The 22125-nt window shown below is 43.0% G+C and overlaps 1 protein-coding gene across 1 annotated transcript; it reads right to left on the bottom strand.

Annotated features, from left to right (window-relative positions):
* Positions 1-525: 525 nt before the first annotated feature.
* ATP6V0B (ATPase H+ transporting V0 subunit b) lies at positions 526-22070 on the bottom strand. The gene is made up of 8 exons (XM_083742291.1): positions 21876-22070; positions 6673-6721; positions 5580-5663; positions 4810-4887; positions 4027-4096; positions 3344-3395; positions 1949-2139; positions 526-1134 (listed from the first exon to the last, which is right to left on the bottom strand). The coding sequence occupies exons 1-8, from the start codon at positions 21940-21942 to the stop codon at positions 1108-1110; spliced, it is 618 nt and encodes a 205-aa protein (XP_083598417.1). The 5' UTR covers positions 21943-22070; the 3' UTR covers positions 526-1107.
* Between the last annotated feature and the right edge of the window lie 55 nt (positions 22071-22125).

Below are 22125 nucleotides of genomic sequence, written 5' to 3'. Positions count from 1 at the left end.
ATTTCTATACCACATTATAAAGGAAAAAAACCCTTAAAGTTTACAACACTTTAAAACTTCAGGGTTCGAATCCCCACTCAAGTCATGAAGCTCACTGGGTGACCTTGGGCCAGTTACAGCCTTTGCACCTACCTCACAGGCTCTATCAAACCTCTGAGTGATTTGCAATCAATCAGCAGGGCTTTTCAACTATCAGTTGTCTAAAGGAAATAACAAAATGACCTTTCCCATCTAAATTTGGCCGCTGAAATGATGAAAGTTACGCAGGAGAAGACTTGGGCAAAAGGACTATGAGCTCCGTTCTAGTACTGAAAACCAATTCCTAGGATTCAAAATGGGCTCAGAGGAACCCCTTCTAAAAAATAAAAATCTATATTTTGCCCCTGGTTAGTAGATTTTGGATTCCAGTTAAAGAAACAAAGACAATCAAATAAGCCTGAAGTTTGCCCACCCCTGCATTGAGCAGTTTGATGAACAGCAGGCACACCATAGAGAAACAGCAACTATTAATCACAGTACAAGACATTTCCCATAATTAATTTTAATTAACCAATCATTTGTGAAGTTTCAGGGAACTCAAAAAATCACAACTTTTAGTTCCTATGCACCACTTCAGTATGGAACAGATGTGCCTAGGAGGGCACCTCCCATAGCCTGCAGAGCCAAATCTTCAGCCAGTACCACTGGCTGTTCCAGAAAATGTGGACTGTGAGAGGCAGCAGGAGCCGGGGTAGCAGGAGGGGCACAGCAGCACGGGGCGCACAAGGAAGGGAAACTACTTGGGACACGGATGAGTTTATTTCACAGAACATGGCATTGCTGTTGGCAGTGGTTGCCACAAAGAGTGCAAGGGCTGGAAGACTCTAGGCTCCTTCTCCTAGGTCCATCCAGCCCCTTCTTTCAGGGGAAGTGGAGCAGGAAAGGATGGAAGGAAAGGAGGACAGATTCTTTCTCACACACACATCAGTTGGTCAGGTTCTTCCACGGCCTCACAGGGAAAGATCACGGGAATAAATTTATACACCAAGCTCCATCCCAAGCCAACAGAAGACATTAAATAAATATGTACAGAGTCTGCAGCTGGCAGACAGGCTGGTGGCAAAGGGCTTAGTCGCCCATTTTCACTTTAGACACCTGCAAAAGACAAAAAGGAGAGAAGGTAAGAAAACACAGGGGCCATGAATTAAGCTCCCCTACGTACCCCCACTATTGCCAAGAATAATGCCAGGATTTGTTTTTGGCTTAAGAGTGTTTGGAGTGAAACAAACAGCAACCCCCAAGCCAGGAATGGTGATTTGTTGCTCCTGCTGACTAGAAGGGAGGAGCAAATTGGGAGCCTTCTGTGCCTTCACAGTAAACCATTAACTACCGATTACAGACTGCGAAATGCAAACTGGGCATGCTATCATATTTGTCGCATGTAGCAGCTTTTTAACACTGCAAATGCATCCACCTGTACATGATCACGAGGAAATATGGCTGTTTAGGACAGGTGCACAGAGCAGCAGCCAAAAGTGAAGGGCAATAGTTGTGGAGAGGGAGGCTGAAGAGACAGAGCCATAGTAGATCTTATGGACAGGGAAGCTTCTTGTCATTGAAGAAGGCTGAAGGTTGAGCCACACAGACCCATTAAAGGCCTTGCTTCTTCCTTGCCCTGAAGCAGGGATGGCTTGGGGATTCCTTAAAGCAACACCAGCACCGCGAGATGACTACCTAACCTACCGAACCAGTAAATATTGGGCGCAACTTAAGAGTAGATGAGAGCCCCTTTGAAGGAACAAATTAGTTTTTGAAATTCTTTTTTGTTTCGCTAATCTGCAAAGAGCAGTCTAGGCATGACTACTGGCATTTCCAAACCTTCATCCTCTCTAAATTCTTCCTTCTACCTCTGCTTAGGAGGTGGGAATGGGCAAGACTGTCTGGGAATAGCAAGGCCGGAGAGACTCACCTGCAGGATAGCCACAATGACTCCAAAGAGTCCAATGGCACTGCCAAAGATTTCCACGATGAGGATCTTGACAAAGAGGCTGGCATTCTGGGCATCTGCCAATGCTGCACCACTGCCCACAATGCCCACACATATACCACAGAAGAGATTGGACAGGCCCACAGTCAAGCCTGCCCCAAACATGGAGAAACCTATGGGAGGAAAGAGTATTAGGAATGGGTGGCACCCAGTTATATTTTCAGTTGATGATCATTGCAGGCCTGACAAGACTGGCCTCAGAGACCGTTAGGATGAAGGCCCTTATGATTTCCTCTAGGCCTGTCCTTGTTATGCATTATCTGCAGATGGAAATAAGGTAACAAGAAATTGTAACAATTTCCCTCCCAAACTCACACACAAACCGATTTTTCCTTAGGTGCATGTTATGTATATTAACCCTTGCTTTCTATATGCAAACCTTTTAATCCACAAATAAAATAAACCAGTTCTTAGGAATTTAGTGCAACTGGTGCAAGGGCTCCTTATTTATTGGAGAAAGTTCTCCCTGTCACCCTCCCTCGCCACACCTTAATCATGAACCAGACTACTGGGTTCAGATTTACAAAGTTTAAAGGTGTTCCTGACTCACTCAGGGGAAATGCAGCAAAGCAAAGAGTGGTGACAGTAACACTATCTAAGCAGAACAATGGCTATATACTATTTATTTAGTTATTTCTGGAGCTCTAGAAAGCCTCCCAGGCCACAGGGTGGTATTAGATGTCACAATTCTAAAGACTTTGGGACAGGATACAGCCAAAGACAGCATCTTGGCCCAGCTCACACCTCGCTCAGGCTTGCATCTGTGGCATGCCACAAGAATAGCATTGCCACTATAGCCATCCAAGAGGACAGCTGCTGCCAGCAAACATGTCAAGATGTGTCGGTCTCTTCTGTGATGACAAAAGATGATATACCCACCACCCCAGGGTGACAGCACAGATATAGTTGGCACATCAGATACTGCAACATGGCGGTAGGGAGCTTTGCAAAGCTAGAAAATCAACTGGAGATAATACATATACCCCCTGCTTGTCAGACAATGTTCGGTGGCCTATTGGAAAAAACCTGTCCTACTGCAGGTGAACTTGTGCCAAGACACAATTCAACTAGGGAAGGGCTGCAGCTCAGAGATAGAGCAGGTTCCAGGTTCAATCTTTGGTGCATCTAAGTAGGGGTGGCAGCCCCTGAGAAACTGCTGCCAGTCAGTGTTGAGAACACTGGCCTTGATGGACCAATGGGCTGACTTGCTATAAGACAGCCTCCTAGGTTTCCTACGTAACAAGGGGCGCCTGATGATATCGCAAGGGCAAGAACCATTAAGCCTGCCCATCCCCAGTCCCCACAAATCCAGCCTACCTGCATGGTAGTTCTGGGCGCCAATCGCCTTAGGGGTTCTGCCCGAAAATTGCTGCAAGGAAAGGAAGGATTTTAATAAGCAAGTCTCTGACAAAGACATTAGATGTGGCATTAAGGCACGTCACTGTAGATAGGAACTATCCAGACTTGAGTTGAAATAAACTCGTACCCTTTTCAGAATTACAGCAGGGGGAAAGGGAGCTGAGAGGACTGCGGCCCACCAAGGTGCCTCATTCCTCATAAGCTCATAACTCTAAACATCTGCCAGATGCAGGTTAACCTTGCTCCAAGGTCTTGGGCAATCTATGGCTCAGTAGTGGGATTTATCCCAGGTGAAAATAACTCCTATTTCTCTCTATGTCAGTACTATGTCCCTGTGTCGATACTAGCCCCTGCTTCAAGAGCAATTAGTCAGGGCTTGTTCTCCCCTACAAGGATAGAAAACATTTGCTCAGAGGCATGAGCCAGGATTGCCTCCTGCAACTGGGCTTCTACCCAGCATAGCACTTGGCTCCACAGTTGCCTGGACTCCATCAATACCTCTCTGATTACCTTCTTTGCCCTCCTCCGTTTGGCAACAGCTCAGCTCCCTTCAAATCAGACATCGTGGAGCATGGCCAAGAGCGAGACTTGGCACACAACCGTGTCCCTCCCATACAAGCCAGCCCCTGCCCCCCCATTACCTCAGCCATGTTGGTGATGACGATGGCCATGATGATTCCATAGATGGCCACAGCTTCACAAAAGATGATGCTGCCAGGAGAAAACACAGATTAGCAGCTGCAAACATCTCAAGGGTGACAATGTGGGCATGGGACCAGGGAACGAGAGAGGGAGGGATGGGCTGGCCTCCAATGGCACATCTACCACTGGGACCCTCCTTGGCTTCCCAACCACCTCCTTCCTTCCCCTGGCTAGCTAGGAATGAGGTGGTAACCTTGCAGATGAGGCAGCAGCCTGAGAAGGACCAGGCAACCAAAGAAGCAGCAAGTTTCAGAGCTCACCTTGTTCCCCCAAAGGTAAAGCTGATTCATTTGTTTAAAGTCTTTGCTTGACACTTAAGGCAGAGTGTTTCTGAGCATAGGCAGCGCCGGCTCAAAGTAGATCCTTCCACAAGGTGCTCACACCCCTATTCTCACACACCACCCATTAAGCCAGGGATGAGGAACAGGTAATGTACTGAACTAGAGGGGATTTTATTTATTTGCTTTTTCTTTGTATTTTGCTGTGCCCAGTTCCATATTTTGCCCTGCAAGCATTGAGGGTCCCCACACCTGTGCTGGATCAAACTCAATGCCTAGCTCTCACAAGGATTTTACGGTACACAGAAGCCAATTCAGGAATGCACAATTTTTTAAAAATCTGTGCAGCAGGAAACAAGGCATATCAAGGATGGGCAAGTGAGCTTTTGGACTTTGCAGTACCTATACCTGTGGAATATATGCTGAACAAGGGGTTCCTCTCACCTGACCAGATTTTTGGTTTTGATCCTAGGTGCTTTGACACCACCGCCAAGGATGCTGGATCCAGTAATGTAAATGCCCCTGAAAAAATAGTTACAAAAGCGGTTAGAGGAGTGGTACTTGATAGGCAGCAAAGGGGAGGGGGGGGCTTGCTTAGATTGCACCCTGCCAAAATCATTTTATTATTCATTAATGCCCAGCACTACACTTATTTAAGTACACTCATATCTTGACTTTCTTCCATCATAGAAGTCAAGGTGGTGTACATGAAGTTAGGTTAGGTTTATTGAATCCCAAAATTCCCAGGGTGATTTACAACAATAAGAGAATACAGTAATGAAAACACATAAGCATATTAAAAATGCAGGCAGAGTAAGGGGAATATCCAATCATTGGTGCTTCCCAAATGCCCAGGGAAACAAAACTGTATCTGTCCAGTACTTGAACTATGACAGAATTGCTGCCACACTCCATAGTTGGGGAGCTGCAGAAAAGGCCTGTTCTCTCATCACCACTCTTTGAGTCTGCCTTTGATGCATCAGGCAGAAAAGGGTCTCAGATGACAATCCCAGGGTCCAGACAGAGTTTGGGGATCTCCCTCCAGGCACTGACCAGACACAGACCTTTGGTGAAGTGGCTGCATCATGTGTCCTCAGACTGTGCCTTGGGACTAACCCCCCAAAATGGAATCCCAAAGTAGGGCTCAGCAGTATTGGTTGAGGAATGATGTCCATTAACAGATCGCTAGGGGCTGGGAGAGATGAAGTACTCACCAGGCAGCACCCACCACTGATAATGAGATGGCCAGCCCAATGCCCAGGTTGGACCACAAGTATGGCGAGGTCTCTGTCAGGAACCTGTACATAGGAGGAATTACCTTATGAATACTCTATTGCTTTCTCCATCATAGCATCAAGTCATAGCACCCACAGGGGAGAAGCAGCCCTAGTCAAACCAATCCATCCCATTTCTGGACAGAACTTGGTCAGGTCAGTCTACCCATCCTGCACAATTGGTAAGTGGTAAAAAAGAACTAACGCCTGCTGCCCAGGATGGCACCCAGTAGGCCTTGCCTCTTCAGCAGTAACTAGGAGACTTCATAACCCATTAGGAAAGGTGTTATTTGTTATAGTTTGGGCTACAAAACAACACTGTAGAAAAGCTGTGCTGAGCCCAAGCAACCCTAGGCTAGTTTAGCCAACAGGAAAGGAGGTCCATGAAAGCAGGGTGAGCTAGAGACTTGCTTAAGATGCTGTTCAATACAGCATTCTTTGGATAGCTCTTGAACTAGCAGAAGCAGGATATGGGTCACGGCAACTCCTCAAGACCACTAATCTTATACCATTAAGACTAGTGGGTGCATGGAGAAGCATCTGTTTTCAGGCCCAAGCAATAGTCCAGAAGCACAGAAAAAAGTGCTCCAAAAATGTTCAAGATGTGTGTGTGGATGTGCCAACAGAATCTGAGCAGCACGGGGCCTGTAACCTAGCTAATCACAGGGACAAGTGGCTTGCAACAGCAGGGGAAGAGGAGAGGCAGCCAGCTGACCTGCAGGCAAAATGAGGCAATTAGCAGCATCGACTAGTGAAATGGGACACTACCATCAATACTGTTGTCAACCAACAGGGGAAGGGGGATGGGAGACACGGCCTGCCTGTGGAAGCAACCATGCAAACGTCTGCCTGCCTACCACTCCTCAGAGCAGAGCACTGTTGGGCTTTCAGTAATTAATGCGCATGGAAAAGAAAATGCGAAGGGAAATTACTGCTTTTCCTCATGCTTTCTTCCCCGATATATTGCTGAAAACACCAATAAGTTACTGTTCCCCATGCTACTCCATGCCTCTAGGAAAAAGTGCCATCTTACCATGCTATATCGAAACGGAAACCAAGGTCAAATATTGTGTAGCAGATTCCTGAAAAACAAGAGAAACACAGAATGATTCCGCCTTTTGTCTTGGTCTCCTCAAAGCTCAATCTGTGATGCTCACACCTTGCCACCGGTGCTGATCTCCCACAGGGAGAGCAGAAAGGGTTTATATAGTCTTCATACAGCTTACACCACAAATTGCCCCTTTCCAAATCACCTCTTTCATGGGGAAACTATCACTTATTCCTTTCTATTGTGCTCTGTTTAACAAGACCCAAAAGGTCACTACTTACTAGAAATAAGAGACAGAAAAGGAATCCTATCCTACAGGCTTCCTACCAGCACACTTTTTAAAATCCTTTCAGCACTAACAGGAAGTCTTGCCCCTCTCTGTTCCAGGGTAGCCAATGTGAGCATCCTTTAGATGCTGCGCAACTCCAGTTCTCATCATCTCCAGTCAGTACTGCAAAAATAACATTTGGGGTACCATACTGGCTACCTCACTCTTTATCTTCTGAGTGCTGCAGCACTGACCCACATAGGAATACAACACCTTGGACCTCAAACAATCACTTTCGACGTCTGCCAGCCCCGTGCAGAAGCCAGGCTCAGCCAAAGGGGAGATAACAGCCACCAATGTATGGGCAGGATGTTCTGTGTAGCTATGATGGAAACTTCCTAATGGCACAATTGGCAGTTATAGAAAAACTCAAAAGAGAGATGCAGCCATTCCACCTATCATTAATGTATCTTTGTCTATATCTATCCTCAAAATCCAAACAACAGCTCCTGATATAACAGATTGGCTTGGGTAACAAGTGATTTAGATCTTTATCTTTATCAATATTTGGAAAGTTTCAGTTTACTGGAAAAATGTAACGAAGATCTCCTATGATTGCCTATAAAGAAGTCACAGGTATCTTGGAGGCAGAGAATATGGCCTTTTATCCCTATATTCATAATTTCACTCTACAAAAAGAAAATGCAATGTTCAGAGAGATAATGGCTATGAACTCCGGTTAAAAAAAACACAACCACCCTTGTATCATCTTCCATTAGTGCATATAGTCAAATTCTTTTATGACAAACTGAAAAAGAAACTTACAAAACTTCTGTGGAAGTGCAGATATTTTTATTTACGAAAAGGTCAATGTTTTCGTTGTACTTGAATTTAAGGGGAAACTGCTATAACATGGCAATTCAGTGGCATCTTACGCCACAGAAATGTGTAAACCAGATACTGGGTACCTTTTTAGCATCAGGGAAAGAAAACACATTTTCTCTGCAGGTAGTGAAATTGTATAAGAACTAGAGAATTTGGAAAATGCTAGTGGGACTGATAAAATGAAATGTAGCTGCCATTTGATCCTCCTTCTTTTGAATTATGTAACAGAAGAATATTTGAAAGATTGCAGGAGCTGATTTCAAATTTATTGGTTGCTGCAAAGTTGATTTATGCCAAACAATGGGAAGTACAATCTATATCATCAGGGAAGGATCAGTGACAGTCTGGGAAACGATGTAATTCCTAAAATAAATACAGAGCAGGGTGATTTAATATAATGCTGAATGAATCTATAAATCTATAGATTTGCTGATTTTATTGTGTGCAGTAATGGAAACGCTTTTCTGCCCCCACCCCAATTTTTCTGTACATATAAATGAAAATCTTTCTTAGTTTAATATTCATTGAAATATTATGTTTATGTATAAAAAATAAAATCCCCATGTTCACACAGCTAACTGGATGGGCACGGCCCCTTTGTGGTAGCCCTAATGGGGATTGCTATGAAAAAAGTTATCTAACTGCTGCAGTCTGAAGCACATCCATCTGTGACACTACTCGTGACCAACCCAAATAAGCAAAGTTATTCATGAAGTCTTTGTATAATCAGTCATTCTTTTCTGTGATGTTCCCAACCGCCTCACCTGTGGAATGCTCTTTTTAGGGAGATGCGCCTGTCACCATCTTTGTCAGTTTTTAGGTGCAGCAAGCCAAGACCTTTGGTTAATTAATGTTGCCTCCTATGGTGGGGCCCATCTTTTAGTGGGGTGGGTAGGACTTGGTCCTTATTAATTTGTTGATGAATGTGTATTTTATGTACTATATATTCTCGCTGTTTTAAACTTTTCTGGCTTTAAATGGTGTTGTAATTTAATTTGTCAAGTTGCTTTGAGACTTTTTATTGCATAAAGTGACTGATAAATGAAATGTTATTGTTATTATTAACAATACCAAAAGGATCCCCAGCAGCTTTCATTCTTAGATAAGCAAGAATGCTGTACCTTCACATCCACAGCAATCTTGGCTCTAGGGGCCTTTTTTCATCCAAAAACCATTTTCTCCTTTTAAAGGGCTGGATGAAGAACATGCACGGGGAAGAAAACCAGCTGTGAAAAAGTTAGCAGTATCACATACTGCAGACAGGAAGGGAAAATCACCCCACAACCTCAGACTGGGAAGCAGAGTGGAAGAAGATGAGTCAATGACATGATGATGGGAACTGTATTTCGGGATATATGAATAGAATATGATGGGATAGTCACAGGGTGCAAATGTTCCACTTGCAAGGTCCAGGCAGAACTATCCGCCTGTGAGCCTGACAATGTGAAAAAAGACACAGACAGACACAGAGGTGGGAAGGAGCTGAGAAAGAAAGAGCAAGGCTGCAGAAACAGAGCATCATGGGGCAGGATAGAGAACAAATGAGCCACAGAACTGGGGAAGAAAGGATAGATTGGCTCCCATGGAGAATAACTAAAGAGAGAATGCAAGTAGGGTGACCCTTTGATCTATTTTTAAAAAATAGTGTTGACATTAGGAAGTGTTAGACAACAAGGCAGTTCAACAGAGGGTGTGAAGTCCCTATCAGTAGACATTGTAGATATAATACACCACACCAAAAACAAGTCTGGTAGAATTAACCATGTATGGGGAAGCAGAAGAAAGTGGGTCAGGAAACTGAAGACTCTATTCAATGGCTCAGAGCTCATCAGGGTCATATTCACATCCCCGTGAGCAGAAGCCTATCTGCTCATAGGTGTGCAGCCTGCTCCAAGCGACAGCTTTAAGCCCCAGGCACTGCCAACTCCAGACCCTTCACTCAGCAGCAGCAGACTCTGATCTCAGAAAAAATTGGCACCAGGAGCCGACAGCCTGCTGCCTTTCCCTGCACACACAGGCTTTGAAAGCAACACTGGAGAGAGAGAGAGAGAGAGAGAGAGAGAGAGAGAGAGAGAGAGAGAGAGATAATGGGCATATACACCCAGGGAGAGCTACACTCTTCCTGACATTTAGGTAAGAACTAGGAGCAGAATTTATTCAAATTTGTATGCTGTGCAGGTTAATAGTCTATGCACAAGGGGGGAACGGAGCCCCATGAAGGCAAAGTGTTCTTTGGGAGCAACCCAGGTGAAGGTTGGAGAAGAGGGGAGTGTGGCATAGCATCCTTCCTTGCCAAGCCATGCCACCAACACTGAGAAAGTTAGCATAAGATATAATCTGATGCCATTTTGTATTAACTGCACTTTGCAGTCTTCCTTACAAAAAGTAGTCAAACCCGGCAGTTACAAACCAAGATGTGGAATGGAAAATTTACCAGTGATTTATTTTGCTGTAGAATCCCCCCCCCCCCATTTTGTGAGTTGGATGCCAACTGCAAACACAGGCAAGCTTGCCAATGCCCAAGTTTTTTTGCTGTTTACAAAATATTAGAAAAATGAACATGCTAAATTGGGAGTGTAATAAAAGTTTCCAACACAAACTGAATTATCTACAGTGTAAATTAGCTGAATAGCATAAGAAAGTTTCCCAGAAAGGTATCTAATTCAAAAATTTCTGGAAGATCCATACTACAGTACTGGTTACAAAATATCAAAAAGCATAGCTAGAGCCTTCCTCTCCAGAAAGCTACACAGCTACACAATAGATGTAGTTGATTAAAGGTGCTTCTGGAAACCCCCAAACCTGCCTGTCAAAAAATAAGACAGGGTTTAAGGGTACGGTACTTCTAGACACCTAACTAGTTTGATGTGGTGACTGTCACTTCTGTCTAATAGAGGCAGGGCTGCTAACAGTCCAGAACTATCTACCAGAACTATCTTCAACTTGCCTAAATTCAAATCTAGTCTGTTTAACCATCCACTCCACCAAAATGTGTCAATGTTAACTAAAACCAAAATAGTAGTACCCGTTCATTTAGTTAACAACATATACAGCTTGGTGTTATGTCAATAACATCACTGCCCAAAGCTCCAGATTATATTCAATTTAATATTTTTTTAATATAAAAGATACCACATCAAATTATATTCAAATATTCACCAAACATATAACCAAAGACATAAGTGGAATATATTGGAAATGTGGGGAAACAGTTGAGGGTTATATTAATGTCTGATGGACATGAGACAAAATTAGGAATTTGGTAGGAAAGACCACTAGATGCATTTATATAATTATAATTGCATATCACATACTTATATTTTTTTTTTTTATAAATATTTTTTATTAAGTTTTCCATAATAATACATATTTAACAAATGATACCTTTGTTAACATCTTTTCATTCTGTCATAGACTCCCTCACGCCTCCCGCTTCCACTTGCACATTTAAAAATAAAATTTTTCAAAACAAATTATTAAATGTTCACAAACTCAATAATTTTGTTTGAACTCAAAATATAACTTATAAAATATGATTTAGTGATAGACAATTATCTTTGATCTGGCAACCTTGTTAGCATTCAACCAAATTACAATGCTTTTGTAAGTAAATCTTAAATTTCTTCCAGTCTTCTTCACTCCTTTCTTCTCCCTGGTCGCGGATTCTGCCTGTCATCTCGGCTAGTTGCATATAGTCCATCAGCTGCATCTGCCATTCTTCCAGCGTGGGTAGATCTTGGGTTTTCCAATTCTTAGCGATGAGTATCCTTGCCGCCGTTGTAGCATACATGAAAAATGTTCTATCTTTCTTTAACACATACTGGCCGTCCATACCCAGAAGGAAGGCCTCTGGTTTCTTGATAAAGGTATACTTAAACACCTTTTTTAACTCATTGTATATCATTTCCCAAAAGGCCTTCACTTTAGGGCAAGTCCACCAGAGGTGAAAGAATGTTCCTTCATTTTCCTTACATTTCCAACATTTATTCTCAGACGAATGGTATATTTTAGCCAGTTTCACTGGGGTCATGTACCACCTATATATCATTTTCATTACATTTTCCTTCAGTGCATTACATGCAGTGAAGTTCAGCCCGGTGGTCCACAACCTTTCCCAGTCCTCAAACATAATATTATGCCCAACATCCTGTGCCCACTTTATCATAGCCGATTTCACCGTTTCGTCTTGTGTATTCCATTTCAGCAGCAAGTTATACATTTTTGACAATACCTTCGTCTTAGGTTCTAACAGTTCTGTTTCCAATTTCGATTTCTCCACCTGGAATCCTAACTTTTTATCATTCTTGAAAATTTCTTGAATCTGAGCATAATGTAGCCAGTCTCGCACTTTACCTTTCATTTTTTCCAAACTCTGCAGTTTCCAATTATTTCCATCTTTTTCTATTATTTCCCAATATTTCGGCCATCTGGCCTCCATATTGGGTCTTTTTAAGGCCTTAGCCTCCAGAGGGGACAGCCACCTCGGTGTTTTGTTCTCTAGTAAGTCTTTGTATTTAGTCCAAACATTAAATATTGCTTTTCTGACAATATGGTTCTTGAAAACCTTATAAATCTTAGCCTTGTCGTACCATAGGTATGCATGCCACCCAAATGCGTTGTTAAAACCTTCCAAATCTAACACGTCCGTGTCCTCAAGAAGTAGCCAATCTTTTAGCCAGCAGAAAGCTGCGGCTTCATAGTACAGTTTTAAGTCTGGCAGGGCAAAGCCCCCTCTTTCTTTTGCGTCTGTTAATATCTTATACTTAATTCTGGGCTTTTTGCCCTGCCAGACAAATTTGGAGATATCTTTTTGCCACTTCCGGAAGCACTCCGTTTTGTCAACAATCTGCAGTGTCTGAAATAAAAACAACATTTTTGGCAATACATTCATCTTGATGGCAGCTATTCGTCCTAACAAGGAAAGTTTTAGTTTTGACCAGCTATCCAAGTCCCTCTTAATTTCAGACCAACATTTTTCATAATTGTCTTTAAACAGACTCAAATTTTTAGCTGTAATATTTACCCCTAGGTATTTCACTTTCTTAACCACAGTCAACTCTGTCTCTCTCTGAAACCGTTCCGACTCAGTGTCCGTCAGGTTTTTCCCCAACACCTTAGTTTTTTGCTTGTTTAGTTTAAATCCAGCCACTCGACCAAAGTCATGAATCAGTTGTAAAACTCTTTTCGTACTAGATTCTGGCTCCTGTAGTGTTAAAACTAGATCATCTGCAAAGGCTTTAAGCTTGTATTGTTTCATTCCGACCTGAATCCCTTCCACCCGCTGGTCCCCTCTAATCATGTTCAGGAGCACTTCCAGGACTGAAATAAACAGTAACGGGGAGATCGGGCAGCCTTGTCGTGTCCCTTTCTCAATTTTAAACTCTTCTGTAACCACATTGTTAACTATCAATTTTGCTTTCTGTTCTGAATATATTGCATCAATCCCATTTTCAAACCCCCGCCCCACTCCCATTTCTTTTAAATTCCCCTTCATAAACTTCCAGGAAATGTTGTCAAAGGCCTTCTCCGCATCTATGAAGATTAAAACTGCTCTTGTATTTATATTTGTTTGTAAGAGTTCCAATATGTCTATAATATTCCTAGTGTTGGCATACATATGTCTACCTGGGAGAAAGCCTGCCTGGTCCTTATGAATTACTTTGTTTAAAACCCTCTTGAATCTACTTGCCAAAACATCTGCAAATATTTTGTAATCCACATTCAAAAGGGAGATGGGGCGGTAGTTCTTGAGTTGGTTCTTTTCAGTTTCCGATTTTGGTATCAATGTGATAAAAGTCTCCTTCCACGATTCCGGCGCCTTCTTTCCCTCCATGATTTCATTGCTGACCTCCATTAGTGGTTGTATCAAATAGTCTTTCAATGTCTTATAATACTTGGAGGTCAGCCCGTCAGGTCCTGGCGATTTGCCCTGTTTCATATTCTGGATGGCCTGCTCAATCTCCTGTCGTGTTATCTTGCCGTTTAAAATTGTTCTATTTTCTTCTGAGAGTTTTGCTAGTCCATTTGATGCCAAGAATCGTTTAATCTCGGTTTCGTCTTGTGGCCCTTGGGTATATAATTTTTTAAAGTATCTCTGGAAGCACTTTCTAATCTCTCCGGGGTTCTGGATATTCCTTCCTTCTATCTCTAAATTTGTCACTGTATTTAACTTTTGTCGCCTCTTCAACTGCCAGGCTAGCAGTTTTCCACATTTATCTGCCGATTCAAAAGTTTTTTGTCTCATTAACTTAATTTTCCATTCTATTTCCTGGTTTATCAATGTTGAATATTGTGCTTGATGAAGTTTGATTTCTCTTAGAATCGGCTGGGATTTTGGATTAGATCTTAACTTCTTCTCTAATTCCTTAATTCTTTCCAAAATTTTATCTTTCTTTTCGTTTTGCTTTCTTTTCTTTATCGTATTCTGTTGTATCAGCAACCCCCTCATTACAGCCTTGCTCGCGTCCCAGATAGTTCTTTTTTCAATTGTAGTATTCATATTAATCTCAAAATAGTCCTTTAGTGCTTTTTGGGCCTTCTTGATAATCTCTTGGTCTCTAAACAGGCCATCATTCATCTTCCATCTGAAGGAACCTGTTGAAGTCAATATCATATCCATTCTCAGGGCATTGTGGTCAGAGCATGTCCTTGGGCATATTTCCACCTTTCTGATCTTTGGAGCCAGGCCTCTAGTTATCCATATTTGGTCGATTCTTGTCCATGTCATCTGGGCCTCAGAGAAAAATGTTCCTTCCCTTCCCAAGGGGTTTCTCACTCTCCAAATGTCAATCCAGTCCATATTGTCTGTCATTTCAAAGAAAGTCTTTGGTAATCTTCCGTTTTTAGTAACATTTTGATTCTGTGACTTATCCATGTTTGTTGAAGCAACTCCATTCATATCTCCCATCATGATGATGTTGTCATAGTCCAGATAGTCCAGCATAGTCTCATGCAATTTCTTGTAAAATTCCGATTTTCCTTCGTTTGGGGCATAAATTCCTAATATCAAAATTTTTTCGCCTTGGAACTGTATTTCTATTGCTAGGATTCTGCCATGTTCATCTTTAAACAGAAATTTAGGTGACAGGCTCTCTTTTGCATAAATCACCACACCTCTTTTTTTGACATTGTCCGAAGATATAAATTCCTGACCAAGTCTCTTGTTTATTAGCACTTTTCTGTGGAGCCTAGTCACATGTGTTTCTTGTAGGCAAATAATGTCCAATTGTTCCTTTCTTAATATGTGAAAAATTTTTTCCCTTTTTTCTGGGATGTTACAGCCATTTATATTCCAACTCAAAAGTTGCAGAGACATCCTGAAAAAATCTGGTTATTCTTGCTGTGGGAGTGCTTTATTTTCCGAGTTTTCAGGATCTGAGGGTGCTGTTCCCCCTGAAGGTTCAGGCCCTGAAGGCAGTCCAAGTCCTTTGTGAAGATCCTCTCCGTGTGCCGCCAAAAATTTGTCTCTGTCCTCTAATGTTCTGATTTTAATCTTTCTCCCTCTAAAAGTAAACGATATTCCTTGAGGGAACTCCCACCTGAAGATAATCGAATTGCTCCTTAACAGTTTTGCTAGTTCCTGGTATTCTGCTCTGAGATCTAATAGCTGTTTAGGAATATCTTTGTAAATTTCAATTCTTCTGTCCAAAATGTCCAGTGACTTCCCGTAGTGCAGGCCCAAAATCTTGTCCCTTTCCTCCTTTGATCTCAATATTATCAGGCAATCTCTGGGTTTCTCTTTTCTTATAAGCCTTCCAAGTCTAAAAGCAGATACAATTTTAAAATCTTCTTCTTGTAAATTCCAAAACTTGGAAAATTCTTTAGTTAAAAATTCGACTAGGTTGCCTTCTTCCACTTCTGGTAATGAACGTATCCTCAAGTTGGCCTCCCTGTTCCGAAGTTCTGTCATAGAAAAGTAGATCTGATGTTCCCCTACTTGTTTGCTGAGTGGTCTCACTTCTTTTTCAAGCTGGCCCACTCTTTGGCTGGTCTCCTCAGCCAATTTCCGATTTTCACCTACAGCCTCTTTTAGTTCTCCAATAGATTGAGCATTCTGTGCAACTTGTCCAGTTAGTCTGTTCAGGCTTTCTGTGTTTTGGTCAATTTTTGCTGTTTGCTGATCAACTTTTTTGTCCAGAGCCTCCAATTTTTCAAAGATCTTTTCCAAAATAGAGCCACTTCCTCCTGTGGCCATTTCTTCCAATTGCAGTTCCTCAGTCTCCCCCTCCCCTGACTGAAGAAGGGAGGCCGCTTCTGCCTCAGGAGGTAAAGTAGAAGGTAAAGTAGGCACAGATGATCTACGCTGCGAGACTGCAGATAACGTTAGAGTAGCTTGTTTGGTTCTTCCCCCTTTTTTTCTTGTTCCACTCATTCCAGAGCTATCTATAAGCCAAGGTCAACTTTGAATGTTCCCATGAGAAAGCAACAACCCAGATGTTCACATTCAAACAGGAGGCCGGGAAAGAGAAAGTAAATTAAAGTCACTGCTTTAATTCCCAATGCCTCTAGGGGGAGCTTATAATGTCTTTAGGGAGAGAGATATCCAAATCAAATCAAATCAAATCAATAAGTACAGTTCAATGTCCAAAGATCTCCACAATATAAATTTTGGCAGAGTTAGGGCTTAAAAACCCATCAATATTTCCATCAGTGCTTAGACAGCCAAAGTTTCAAAGTTACCAGTTCAAGCTCAGAATGTTTCAAAGTTCTGAATCTAAGTATCCAGCTTTGCAGGCTGACAGCCACTTACTCAGGCAAAACCCGCGCCTGGGTTCTTTCTTTTAATTGTATCCAAAAGCCAGACAGAAGAGAGGTATCTTTGTTTCCATATAGGTCCAATAAAAAGTAGCAAATTTTAGTCCTTAATCCACCCAATGCGATAGTTAAATAGGTGCCAGATCTGTCAGTTTGAAAATTGGCTCTTTGTCTCCACTCCTCCTGCTCTTTGCTTTCAAGTTCAGTGTTAGCGGAAGACGGACTTCCTGTTTATCGTCAATCCGCTTTCAGCCAATTTCAGGGTTTTCGGGGTGTTAAAAGTATAAGTCCCATTTACTCACGAATTTCTTCCTTTCCAGTTTTAGCAGTCACAAGAAGAAAGGTCAGCGCTCACCGGCAACGGCTCCGCGGCTTCACTCCGCCGATTGCGGAACGACCCTCAGCGCCGCAGCCTCCTCCGCGATCCGGAGCCCCTTACGGGGTTCCTTCAACGTTTTGGGGGCTGCGCCTGGCGCCCGCCGGGTCCCAAGACTGCAGGCTTCTGCTGCCTGCAGTTTTCCGATGTGGGTCTCCGCTTCGCCGTAGCGGACGACCCGTTCTCGGACGGAGCTCCCTTCCCAGTTAGGAAAGGGCAGCCATTACCCTTCGCGCCGCCTCCGGAAGTCCCCATATCACATACTTATAAATCTGCTAATAATTTTTCTGGAATATCCTAACGAAGATGTGAGATCAGAACATGGAAATTTATTTGGGTTTTATTAGCTGCTGCCAAAATACAGTGGTGCCCCGCAAGACGAACGCCTCGCAAGACGAAAAACCCGCTAGACGAAAGGGTTTTCCGTTTTTGGAGCTTCGCTAAACAAATTTCTCTATGGGGTTGCTTCGCAAGACGAAAAAATCTTGCGAGTTCCTGCGTTTTTTTCTCGCTTTTTTCTGCCCTTTCCCTAAGCGCTAAGCCGCTTATCAGCTGTTCCGCTGATAAGCTGCTTCTCAGCTGATCGCTAAAAGCCGCTAGACCGCTAATAGCGCTAATCCGCTAAGCTGTCAATGGGCTTGCTTCGCAAGACGAAAAAACCGCTAGATGAAGAGAATCACGGAACGGATTAATTTAGCCTTGCGAGGCACCACTGTATATATTTTGGAAGTGAAATGGTATTTTCCAATCATTTCAACAGAATGAGAATGGTTTGATAGAGTGGTATCTTGCTACAGTAATGAAATTAAAGAGAAATAGTATAATTAAGCAAAAGTAGACAAATAAATGGGACAATTTGAGAACTTATGGTCCCCCTTTCTAATGTAGAAAATTAGATCAACTAGCATAAATTAAAGCTTTTTCTCTGGTTATAATAATTTATTGCATAAAATAAAGTTATATTTTTATTATATTATACCAAAGCTATATTTTAGTGCATACCGATTTACAAGTAAATTTTAAATCTGGCAAATATTAGCTCAAAATTCTCCTTACCAATGGCTTCATGCTAAGCAGCATTAAATAAAACATCCTGGGGTGGTGGGCAACCTTGGCATATCCCACTGAGTGCAAGAACCTTACTAAAAAAGAGGGGTTCTTGTAATCCATCCCAACTCTTTACAACATGGTAGGAAAACATATCAGTAATTCTAGCTACCTTCTCGTACTACAACAGCACCATTCAGAAACAGTACACAATGTGAACTTTGAAGTCAGCAATCAGGTATCTGAAGGCATCCCAACAATGGAGGAATACAGGAATGGAAAGGCATAATAAGACAAAGCACAGCTGAACGGTAGTTTACTCACACTGCTTGAAGGATCTTCTTTACATACTGCAGGAGAACCCAAGGGCCAAAAATGAACCCTAAGGACACCTCTACTTTTCTTCACAAGAAAAGTGTGAAGCGAGCTGGCAAAAGAAGCTTCCTGTCCTTATGTGGATTTGTTCACTGCTTTCTTAGTGGATACTGGCTAGGACAACCCCTCTCTATATTCCAAATCAATTTGTACTATAAGCAGTAGAGAATATACTCAGTAGACTGGAGAGTCTCTTTCTATACTTTCAGAAGGGGAGAAAATTCCATGGCACCCTGTGAGGCCTAACAGGAAGTGGGCTAAAGATTCTCACCCAGAATTCTGGTCTCTACTTTTCAGATCCACAATGCTAATCTTGATATATTACTTTCAATAGGACCCGCTCCAGATTTTTGTCTCTTGCTTGAAGTGTCACAATTAATGTTTTTTACCATTGCGGTAGTAGTCATTCACTTTTCTCCTCCTTGATTTATATTACAAGTATATAACACATAGCAAGGATGGAATATGCAATTGCAAAGAAAGGAAGCAAACTACCACTTTCAGGCCCAATACTATTTTGGAATGCATTATTTCAGAATACAGGTAGCATTTTTTCAGAGTTGTTTTACCCAACGCAGTGCTGCAGCAATTGATGAAAATACACTACTTTCTGTAAAACTCCTAGAGGTACAGGAGCCCACTTAAAATTTGGGCCAGATAGTATAAAAAGCAACACAAACCTATCCTACCTCTAAGTCCAAGACCAAATGGTTCATCATCCTGCCAAAAGACATGAGTGACACCCTTGTATGCAGTGCATGTAAAAAGTTTTAAAGCTACAAGAATTCTTGGGGGAAATTAACTCCCCGCCCCCCAGACAACCCTTACAAAGTCCCCAAATTGTTAGCAAACACTATGGAAAACCAAGTTAAGTGTAGTTTATTACACAAAGTAGAGTTGGCACAACAGCAAACTGACCAGTGAAGCCATGATTCTGCTGATGCTTTGAGAATTGGCCTGTACAACTGATCTTATTGTTTAACAATGATGAAAAAATAAAAATGTAACAGTGTTTCGAGCATAAAACCTAGAGAGAATACTATTTCAGTAAATCCTTCACATTAAAGATTGTGATCCAAAAGGTTAAGATCCAAAACCTTTAAGACTTTTCAAAGTTATTAATCATTCAATCACATCTGAGAAGTTAAGTCACTGTTTTGTAACAACAGTTACCCAAAGCTACCATAAAAAAGAAGAGAGAGCACAGTGAATAAACCTCCATTCATCACACTGCTTCTTCCCTATAGTAGCAAGGTCAAATGACAGGCTACCCACCCTGAGTACGGATACATACATCATTTATTCACTCAAGTGGTGCTCCGCTCTGCTTCCTCTCCAATAAGTTTAGTCATGAGGCAGAACACTGAAGTACTGTTATAGGAAAGAGTTCTTCATTGTCCCTTCCAGATATATATTGGGATGGGGTAAGGTATTTCTACCTATGTAGCCCATCTATAGGTCAAATAGCTTCTCACATTTTGGGACAGATGTCTCATGACTTGGAGCACATTCCTTCCTGGCCACAGTCCCCAGCCACCAGTCTGACAAAACCTAGCTCAGGTGCATGAATGTCCCAGAGTAATAACAGAACCATGCTTGGTTCAGGGTCCACAGAAGCCAAGACAGGCGATACTCAGAGACCCACCATGAGGCATCTATGCTCACATCCTACTGAAAAGAAAGGAAAATGTTAACGTCCTCCCTGGTACAGCTGTAGTAATCATGGCTAGAAAAGGAGAAGTTCTGTTCTTCCCATCCATGCTGATCTGAAAGGGGAACTAAGAGTCACACTTACCACTGGAAAAGTTGCAAAAAGAGGAGGGGAGGGGCAGAAGAACCCTAGCTGCAAATATGATATAATGAAGGAGAAAAGGAAATGGAGTACTGTTTGAGTAGAGTGGTATACGTGAGCAGACTGCTTAGTCCCAACAGGAACCAGTAAGAAACTCTCTGCTTCTAAGCAAGGTCTGTGTCCAATTGGTAAAATGACCTTAAAGAAACTGAGTTTGAATCAGAAGGTCAGAGCTTAGTTTGCTGTTTGTCATTCCTCAACCCTGACTGGTGAAGTCTTAACCAAATCATCTGGGCTAATCTAGTTGAAGCCACCAACAGAGAGCTGGGACAGGACTGTTGTAGGACAACTGCTCCAAAGCTTGTTGACAAAACAAACTGAAGGGGGGGGGGAGAGTCCACTGTGCACCTTTTGCATGGTTCATCACATTTCCCCCAACAGTGTTAATGCTTTTTTGGTTCCCAATAAATTGCAACCACACAAGAACAAATATGTCATTCAACTCATGATGGAGGACTTTCTGAATTGTTCCTTGTTTAGAATAAGGACACAGCATACCTGCATGGGCTCACCAAGAACAAATTATCACCTGAACAAATGTAGAGACTACCAGAAAATGCAAATATCTCTACAGCAAGAACGAATCCAGGCTATTGGTGAGCCAAGTCTCCGTCACCCAAAAACATGCAGAACTTCTTACCAATGCTAGGATGGTTAACATCAAAATCATGATGAACAATGAAATCAATGTTTGGTAGTGAAGGAAAAGATATATATCAACATTAAGACCCAGTAATCCTGTCAATGTATAAACATTTACGTAGCTAGTCAAGAGTTCATTAAAGTGCAATTGCTTTGATACTAAAGATAACCAAGGGACAGCAGCTTCAGGCTCTGCCACAGGTCCCCTGGTTCCAAGGCTACACCCTCTAGGCCTTGCTCAAATTTCACCACATAAAAAAAGGAAACAACACTGCACTTTTAGAAAGTTCCTCCAAATGCACCTCTTTTGATCTACTTTCAGACATCAAAATGCCATTGGTGTGCACAGCATCAAAATTCACAACTAGCACTGAACAGCCATTAAGAAAGCCTTTCCCCACCCCTCGCCTTTTCGCTGCTTTCACAGATGAGGAAGCAAACTGAGCACCACAGAGCCCAATATGGTGGAGGTCTGGAGTCGTCTCTTAAACTATTTTTATTTTTGAGACCAAGGATGTGGAGAACGACAAGATGTGGGCCTGCCGTGGGAAACCCACATGCGAGGGCCCCTCCGGAAACCTTCCCTATGAGAAGGTCATGGACAAGGAGAACCAAGTACAGTATCTTCCGGACCACCCCCTGAAGACAAAACGGCTCTCCCCGCGCAAGCAGGAGGATGCGAGTCTCCCCTCAGCAGGGATGTCGCCTCGCCCCCCAACCCCGAGAACAGCCTGACGGGCAAACTAGGGTAGGGCAAGGCAGCGCCGCGGATCAAGAAGCACCCAAAAACATTCGCTGAGCCTGGAGGGCGGCATCCCACCCCCAGCGCCCCAAGTGTGCTCCCTCGCGCCCTGCGCCCCCGCCCGCCCACGACAAGCCACAGCCATTTCCTTTGCGTATAACCGCACACAGCCCCGGCGAAGGGAGGGGAGAGGAGGACTTCGGCAAAGCGGCGTTGGCGCTCCCAGCTCCCCGTTCAAAGCACTAACCGATGCCGGTGATGGTGGCGGCCGCGGTCAGCCCCAGTCCCGAATACAGCAGCGCGAGCCCGGACATGGCGGCGGCGGCGGCGGCAGCGGTCCTCAGCACGGACTGAACACGACCGGGAATCACCTGACCCACAGAATGACGGGAACCACGCTCCACGTGACCAGGCGAAGTTTATCTGACGCCTCTCGCCGGCTGGGATGATTGGTCGGATGGGAGGAAGGCGAAACTCCAACCCCCACAATGCACCGC

The sequence above is a fragment of the Podarcis gaigeae genome, assembly GCF_964106915.1.
Source record: "Podarcis gaigeae genome assembly, chromosome: 6".
Classification (NCBI taxonomy): Eukaryota; Metazoa; Chordata; class Lepidosauria; order Squamata; family Lacertidae; genus Podarcis; species Podarcis gaigeae.
This window is presented reverse-complemented; position numbering and strand designations above follow the sequence as displayed.

Excerpts from the sequence above, each read along its gene's own strand:
- ATP6V0B (XM_083742291.1), bottom strand. The coding sequence starts at position 21,942 with ATGTCCGGGCTCGCGCTGCTGTATTCGGGACTGGGGCTGACCGCGGCC. Across the intron at positions 6,722-21,875 it reads CGCCACCATCACCGGCATCG|GAATCTGCTACACAATATTT; the intron begins GTTAGTGCTTTG and ends CTTGTTTTTCAG. Across the intron at positions 4,097-4,809 it reads AAAACCAAAAATCTGGTCAG|CATCATCTTTTGTGAAGCTG; the intron begins GTGAGAGGAACC and ends TTCTCCTGGCAG.